Genomic DNA, 8,523 nt, shown 5'->3' with positions numbered 1-8,523 from the left:
ACCTTTGTGGTGGAATTACCATTGCTCTCTTGTGTCATAAGTGCATCTTGTCCTCTAGCCTCCTCCTCCACATGGATGCGTGAGATCAAAGTCTCCATGGGTGTCTTCTTTTGTTTGTGACGCAAAGTCTTTTGGAATTCCCTCCAAGATTGTGGTAGTTTATCAATTATGCCAACTACTGCCAAATTATCTCCAATCTTTATGCCTTCGAATCTCAATTCTGGCACGATCATTAGGAAGTCTTGTGCTTAATCCACCATCGATTTCCATCCACCATTTGGTACCGGAAAAATCTACTAGCAGCATACTTTTTTGCACCAACCTCGGTATCATACTTGCTTTGTAAAGCTTTCCAAATTTTCTTGACAGAATTATAAGTTGTATCATAATAATCATAGAAATGATTGGCAAGACAATTCAAAAGATAAGAGTGACAATTATATTCATCTTTTGTATACTTATCTATTTTTTCTTGATGGAGACTATATTCTTCCACACTCATCTCATCGATAGAAACCTTTGATGGATTCTTGTCAATGAGGATGTAGGCGATTTTAAGAAGACTCAAGTAGAAGAGGACCTTTCCTTTCCACCTCTTGAAGTGGGCTCCCTTAAAGCGAAAGGGCTTGTTGAGATCTCCAACAGGCTCATTTGGTTTCTCTTGTGTAGGCTCCATGTGATGAATCTCCTTAAAATTGTTGGTACAGACACAATAACAATGGAACCTTAAAGCGAAAGGGCTTGTTGAGATCTCCAACAGGCTCATTTGGTTTCTCTTGTGTAGGCTCCATGTGATGAATCTCCTTAAAATTGTTGGTACAGACACAATAACAATGGAAACAACACAAATAGAAACTGAATAATACTTTTGAGTATTATTAATTTAAAGAGAAAAATTACACAATACTATTTGGACTAAGGCGTGGCACCATGCAAATCTGACCAAGAAACAAGTGAAGAATGTGCTGCTCACTAAAGCTCGACAGAAGAACATTGGTTAAATTTTGTAAGATTTATTGCTAGATATTAATCTGATGGGCTGGAGTTTCACAATTAATGGTGAGTCAATTCATATTAGTCCATTAATCATCATAATTAAAAAGAATAAAATAGTCTCTCTCATTTTCAATGTGGGATTAAACATTTTCACTAACTCCTCATCTTCTATATTCACTCCCACATCTTTACATTTATGTTATAATATTTATTCATTTTAATTAATTAATATTAAAATGCTCCAACAAAGAGGTTATCTTTGAGTGTGACTCACAGATTATTGCTAAGGCTGTGAATGGATCGTGTGAACCACCAATAACTATTCGCAATATAGTTGAGGGAATACAACTTAAGATAAAGGATTTTAGGAGAGTGCAAGTCTCTCATATTCGAAGGCAAGGCAATCGTCCAACACACGTCTTAGCTCAGTATGTTAGGAATTTAGTTAGTTTTATAGCTTGGATAGAGGAAAATCCTATTATGATTGAGTCGACTTTGGCTTAAGATGTAATGTGTTTATCTTCATCTTAATAAAGTTACAATCTTCTTATCAAAGCTTTTTAGCACATATCTTTTAATACTATTGTGTTTTCTTCTATACCTCGGCTCAGATTCCCACCTTCAATAGTTATGTTGCAATTAACTTGTTCAAATGAAGTAAATTACCATGCACTTGATGAATGTTGAGGTTGATAGTTAACACAGGAAATCTTCCAAATATTTGATGTGGGATTTTTAAAATTTTTTTACATGTTTCCTTTCCAGCTAATTTTCTCTATTTCTTTCAATTTTCTGCAGGAAAGCAGTTGAACAAGAGATTCATGGGGAACCCTTGGCAACATCATACCACTTGAAGTTTACCGGAACAGTTGATTAAATTTGGTAGTTCAATTTTGTCGTATAAATTACAATAGTCTGTTTGACTTCAAAAAATTTTAATTACTGATCTGTTTGATTGACACAGGCATACACAAGAACTTGTTCCTGTGAGAGTTATTGAGACCCTACCCATTGATACAAAAAGTGTTATTTGTATGCATACATCCCACTTAGTTGTCTATCTTGAATATAAGATGAAGCAAAGGTTCTAATTATAAGCTGAGTTTAATGGACATTTTTTAAGTAGGGTCATGTTTGCACCTGTTACAATTCTCTCCAGGACATATGGGAGTTTCTGTCACCTGGAGTACTCTGTATAGCTTTTTAATAGATAATTGATGCTGGTTAAAATGCAATGGTTGCAAGGGGATCAGTTGATAGAGGGTTTTATTATTTTCAAATTCCTAGGCCTTCTTTTCCCATTTAAATGAAGAGAAAGTGTAACCAAATGAAGTTTTCCATTGGAAGGGTGAAAGATGGATATCATAAATGATTCCAGTAGCTATTTTTGTGTTCTGGACTAAAGAAGTTGCAATTTTGGTGTCTCGCTGACTTCATGTAATTCGGGACTTCGCCTTTGGTTGAATTTGACCCTTTGCTTTTGTATTTTTTTTTTTTTTTTTTCATTTTTTCAATTGTATGCAACTTCTTTTCCAAAAATAGAAAATGGAAATGTTTTATCAGAATATAATTGCTGAATAATACTTAAAATTCATGTTACAGACTTCACAGAGGGGTGTACACATAACGTTTTGTAGACTTTGTATTGCTCTTTGTCATTTCTCATAATTAACTGTGTGACAACTTCTTGTTTTTATCCACTTTTTCACGCTCTCTGTGTCTCAGCCCCTTCCTCTTTATCAAAAAAAGAATGTACTAATAGTCAGCTGGTGTAGTGAAATATTCAGTAATTTTCAATGATGGCAAGTTTGGATTGACGGAGAAGAGAGGGGGGAAGGGTAGAACAGAGTTAGTCAGAAATTATCAGAGAAATCAACTCATGGCAATGGCCAAAAGTGGACTTGCACATAGGAATCGCAATCTGGCCCATAATGTTGAAGGTGGGGGACAGGTTTTGGTCTCCCCGCCCTGGGATAATTTGTATAAGTAAAAACAAATCCCTTCCTCTGACACTCAGAGTTTAGTCTTTTTATATATATAAATAACACATAATATATGTACTTATCAATGTCGTAAGTATGCTATATGTTGCCTGTGCTCTCTATGTTCTATTGTCTCTGGATTCATCAGGTTTCGATGTTACTTTGGCAGAAATGGGGCAGCGATTATCTTGCTCTTGTATATGAACTGGATTTTGAAGATAATGTCAAAGGGACATGAATACTTCTGCTTCTAAATCAATCCCTACGGGGATTGTACAATCTAGAGCTCTCTGTTCTTTGGAGTAACAAAGGTTTTGCTGAACTGGCTTCTTTGCCATGTCTTGAAGGTGGTATGTAATTACTATAATTTATTAGGCATTGTTTATTTGGTCTTGCAAAGGTAGTATTTAGCTTGTTTTACTTGAGGTACTAGGTATTTACGAGCATCCCAATAGTTCTGAACGGTATGCGTTTTAAAATCAATGTAACAATAAAATCTTACGTTCTTTCATTGTAGAATATCCCAATATAGTACCTGCTGTAAAGTGTTTATAAGCATGCTTTATCGGATAACACTCAACAAACCCAAATCATAGATGTTTATGTGCTTGAATTTGTTGGATCAAGTTTGTCTATAGTTGAGAACCCATTTACAAATTTTCAGATGCACAGAACTAGACCATTAGAGGAATTATCTGGCCTGTTTAATCTTGATGCGATTGCATGGTGCTAAAATGAGATGTTCTGTTTGGCTTTGAGCTTGCCTGTGACACAGATTTTGGTTTTGCAGACTTGTTGAAACATTCATTTGTCTGTGGGAATAGGTGATAATCTTAATTACAAACAACTGATATATGGAAGTGGGAGCAGTGGTTGAGAGTTGAGACTACTTGAGAGCTTACAAAACTTGGGACGGCTATAAAAGCACAGAGAAAACCCAAGAACTCTCTTGCCCCCTAACAAAGATGGCAAAAACCTCCAAAACTCTGCAAAATGAAGATATTTGCTATAATACAAAGAATACTAACTGCTACTTCCTAACTGCAAAATGTTTGGGAAAAAAGGTAGGAAAGAACTGCAGAAATTATAGTCCTGAAAGATCTAGGACCTCATCAATCCAAGAAAAATCCCCAACAGCAAATTCAATATCGAAAGGAGGAAGAGCGTATTCCTCTCCACATTCATCCCCAAGCGTAGGATAAGCATCAATGTCATCCATGAAATCCAAAAACGATTGTTCTTCTTTACGATTTGGATCCACACTGCCTTCTTCTTTGTTTGAATTTCCAACTTGATTACCAACAAGAGCTGAAGTAGAGCTGTATAGAATTAGTTCCACATTGTCTTCTTTGATTGAATTTCCAATTCCATTACCAAGTAGAGCTGGAGTAGAGACCTCAAGCACGGATGATGGGGAGGATGGTTGAGAAAACAAATCTTTACACTCTTTGGATATGGCATTCACATCAGTCGATAATGAATTCTCATTTGGAATCAAAATCTCCTTGACATTGCGCTTACCACCCATTGGCTTGAACTCATTTTTTTCTTCATCATCACTTGAAGATTCAGTGGCATAAGGATCAGAGTATATAATGCGAATTTTCCTCACTGAGTTTTTCTTCAATTTGTCACAATTGTTGTCTTGGTTTATACATTTTTTGCGGTTAGCCATGTAGAGTCAAACTCCTAAAAATCCCAAAAAGGAAATACAATTAACAGGTACCCAAAAGCCCAAATTGGAAAAATAGCAATGATTTCGGAGATTAGTGCCACAGAACTTAACTACAAAACATGTCCAGCACCCAAAAAATATTTATTTATTTTTATTAAAAATAAAACAAAATACTGAAAATAGAATAAATAATCCTAAAACAAATTGAAACTCTTGCCATTAATCACAAGTTAAAAACAAAAACTATATTTGTTCCTACATTGACTTAGCAAAAATAAAAACAAAATAGAATTTAAATCCTAAAACCCAGTGAAACCCCAGCCAAGAATCATAAATTAAAAACAGAAATAATATTTATTTGAAAAAGCATCAAGAAATAAATGGACAAAAACCCACATACCGTTTTGATCTTTATAGCATGGAAAAGGTTGGGGAAGTCTGTTTCAGGGTCTGACCATGGCACCAAGAACAAGAGGAACGTGGTAAAAGGCAGTGGCTGATTTAGAGCTCCATAATTGTGTCCTCTATTTCACACTCCTCTTTGTCTCTCTTGGGAAGCCTTCACTGTCTTGTCGAGGAGAGAGATAGAGAAAGAGATACTTGTTAGAGAAAAATAACAAAAAGAGAAACATATATATTCCAGAAAATTTGAATGCCATTTCTTTTTCCGAAAAGGAAATAACATAGAAAAATCAAGAAAGCAATTTTCACTTTCAAGTTTTGGTGCTCGCGTACCTAAAGTCGGTGAGTGATTTCTCTTTTCAGCAGCGTTCTTTTCTCTCTCTTTCTCTCTCACAATCTGTCTCTCTTTTCTCTTTCACTTTTCCTTTAGAGGAAATGTACAACTACAAAGAGAACTATGGAGCCATTAAAGCGAAGCCACAAAGCGCTTTGGAAGGACCACTGTCCTAATCCTAGTTATACCGATTTTTAATTTGATTGTTGTGTGTTACGAGAACATTTATTTGTACAGGTGCATCACTCTTAAAAAACAAGTGAGTTCGACAAAACCGTATAAAAGGTAAAGTTTGAGTCGTCCTTTGTATGTATGATAGAGGTCGCGTGGTGATTGACCTCAATGCCAATGGTTATCCCAAAGGTTCAACACAAATACACGAGAGTTTTCAGTTTTGCATTTTAGAAGATAAGAATTTTCTTTTCTAAGTGTGCGTATGGATAAGATAAAAAATAAAAATTATTTTACTGTTCAGTTTATTTTTATTACTGTTTATGAACTCCACTATACTTTTTAATACTATTTATGGACTCTTTATTATTTCAACTAACTTTTATATTTATCTAGAGTACTTCAATAATAATTTTTCAGTTTCTATAAAATAAACTGTATCTAAACACAGACTTTTTTTTTTTTAACACACTTAGAGTGTTTTTGTATCTAAACACACTCTAAGTGTGCATTTTGAAAGTAATGAAAACTGTTTATGAGCCACACTATATTTTTTAGTACTAGTTATGGGTTCATGTGTACTATTTTAACTAACTTTTATATTTATCTGCAATACTTTCAATAATAATTTTTTAGTTTCTGCAAAATAAGCGGTATTCAAACACACTCTAAGCGTGTGTTTGGAAAGTAATGAAAATTATAAATTATTTCATTATTCAGCTTATTTTTGTTATTATTCATGACCCCACTACACTTTTTGGTACAATTTATGGACCTCACTGTACTATTTCAACTAATTTTTACATTTATTTACAGTACTTTCAACAATAAGTTTTAAGTTTTAGCAAAATAAGCAGTATCTAAACAGACCCTAAGTAATTTTAGTATGAGTTGGATTGTTTCTCTTAAAAATAAAAGTCTGAGTTGGATTTATAATTTTATACTTTTAAGCTCAATTTGTTTTGTGGTAAAACATTTTTAAATGTAAAAATATTTTATGTACAACACATTTTTAGTAAAATCATTTTAGGTATTTTGTGTAATATGTAAAATTTTTCAAGCACAAATCATCAAAATTGATGGCATCAGACAGATATGAACATATATCATCTTCTTGATGGGTTTAGTGCAACTGGACACTTGGACCCAAATCAAGTCCCTAGTATTTTGGGCAACTAAAAATTATAACTTAATAAATAAAAAAGTGTTGTATGCAATATACAAGAAAGATTAAACTAGCTATAAAAAAGAAGGTTAAATTACAAATTACAACTTCTAAACTTGACCAAAATTTAATTTAACTCTCTATTTTTATTTCCATTCGATCGAGTCTTTTAAATTTTAAGTTTATTTAATCAAGGCTTCCTGTTATACTATGTTAAGTGGGTTGTGCCAAAAAAGACTTAGTTTTTTTTTAATCAAATTTTTAAATAAAAAATCCAAAGAAGCTAAAATATGAATTTTTAAATGAAACAAAAAGGCATATAAATATATATATATATATATATAATTTATTTATATATAATTTATTTATTTTTAGGGAATAAGATAAACCCAGTTCATACATATTCAAACAACAAATTTCAATTTCTTAGCAAATTACTGTATAAACCCAAAAGTTTTATAAAAAAGAAGTCAAATCTCACTCTCCACTATCATATACAAAACACAACAATGATGAAGCTCACAACCAAGGTTATGAAGCTCCACTATCAAATCGAAGAAAAACAAGCACGAAATGTAAGGAAGGTAAGGATCAAAAGGAACTGACTGAAACGACAACATTTCTGTCTAGATTTGGGTCGTCGTTAACCAGATATAGGTTGGCATAAGGAAGTAAGGTTGTGATGCTCTCGTCAACGAAGGAGGAAGCATCCCATAGTGCTATGGCAGTGGAATCTAATGTTGAATTGGTTGCAGTGATAGTGGGGGTTAAAACTCAGTAGTCAGTACACAAACCAACAATTTGATTCGTTGTACTCTGAGGCTACGCAACAAGTCCCGATGGCTAAAATGATCATCTTCTTTAGAGCTTTGCTTCAAGAAGCCTCTTTGCAGGCCCATTCTTGTGCACAGGAATGATGGTGCGACTCCAAGTTTGGCTTTGGGTCCATTACTATGGCTATATTGCTATTATTTAAAGGGCATTTAGATGTTTCAAAAGAGATCAAAGAGAGAAGGAGAGTTTATATTCTTCTTTTTTTTTTTTTTTTTAAATGTAGGAGAGTTTATATTCTTTTAGATAAATCCTAATTTTTTTTAATCATTCAGATATTATTTTAGGTGAGAAATTCTATTTTTGATTTTCTTCAAAAGAAAAAATAATTAATTAGTTGGAATTTTTAATTTAAAACATTCAAAGAAAACCAAACGGTGCAATTTTGGTACACTTAGGGTGTATTTGTTTGAAAGTGAAACAGGATGAATGGAAAATTTTAGAAAGAAAATAGGAGAGAAAACATTTTTGAAGTGTGTTTGGTTGGGTGGGAAGGAAGGAAAATAAATGATGGACTCATGTATTTTCTCCTTAGGTCCACCAAAATATTTTCTCTCCAAAATAAAGAAAAAACTAAGTAAGAATTGATTTTTTCTTAATTGACAAAAATACCCATGTGCATGTACACGGGGACTCCTTCAAGTTGCCTTTTTATTTTTTTTATTATTATTATTATTATTTTTTTCCTTCTCAGTAAAGTTGCTTTTGGCTTTTTTTTTTTTTTTTTTAGCAACATTGCCTCCTCCTTTTTCTTTTTCATTTTTCTCTTCTGGGCAGCAATGTTGCCTCTTTTTTTTTTTTTTTTTTTTTTAATCTTCTTCTGGGCAGTAACGTTCCTTTTTTTTTCCTATTCTTTTTTTTTCTAGGGCCTGGGTGTGATAGTTTTTTTTTTAAAAAAAAATAGACGTGATTTTTTTTTGGACATGATTTAAAAAAAAAAAAAATTAGGTGATTTTTTTTTTGTGGT

General features: G+C 33.1%; 1 protein-coding gene and 1 long non-coding RNA gene across 3 annotated transcripts; one reads left to right on the top strand and one right to left on the bottom strand.

Moving 5' to 3' along the window:
• The first annotated feature begins 1,377 nt into the window (after positions 1-1,377).
• LOC115963187 lies at positions 1,378-3,850 on the top strand. The gene is made up of 3 exons (XR_004085736.1): positions 1,378-1,503; positions 1,795-3,328; positions 3,769-3,850. It is a non-coding gene; the product is annotated as an uncharacterized LOC115963187 (long non-coding RNA).
• Positions 3,807-5,603, bottom strand: LOC115963186. Of its 2 annotated transcripts, none has more exons than XM_031082108.1 (3): positions 5,389-5,603; positions 5,054-5,221; positions 3,807-4,667 (listed from the first exon to the last, which is right to left on the bottom strand). In XM_031082108.1, exon 3 carries the CDS (start codon positions 4,651-4,653, stop codon positions 4,063-4,065), a length of 591 nt encoding a protein of 196 aa, XP_030937968.1. In that variant the 5' UTR covers positions 4,654-4,667; positions 5,054-5,221; positions 5,389-5,603; the 3' UTR covers positions 3,807-4,062. The 2 variants fall into 2 exon arrangements, with proteins under 2 accessions (XP_030937968.1, XP_030937969.1); XM_031082109.1 differs by having other exon boundaries at positions 5,054-5,217.
• Positions 5,604-8,523: the final 2,920 nt, after the last annotated feature.

Source organism: Quercus lobata, chromosome 10 (genome assembly GCF_001633185.2).
Source record: "Quercus lobata isolate SW786 chromosome 10, ValleyOak3.0 Primary Assembly, whole genome shotgun sequence".
Classification (NCBI taxonomy): Eukaryota; Viridiplantae; Streptophyta; class Magnoliopsida; order Fagales; family Fagaceae; genus Quercus; species Quercus lobata.
Note: the sequence above shows the minus strand (reverse complement) of the source record. Positions and strands in the feature narration are given on the sequence as shown.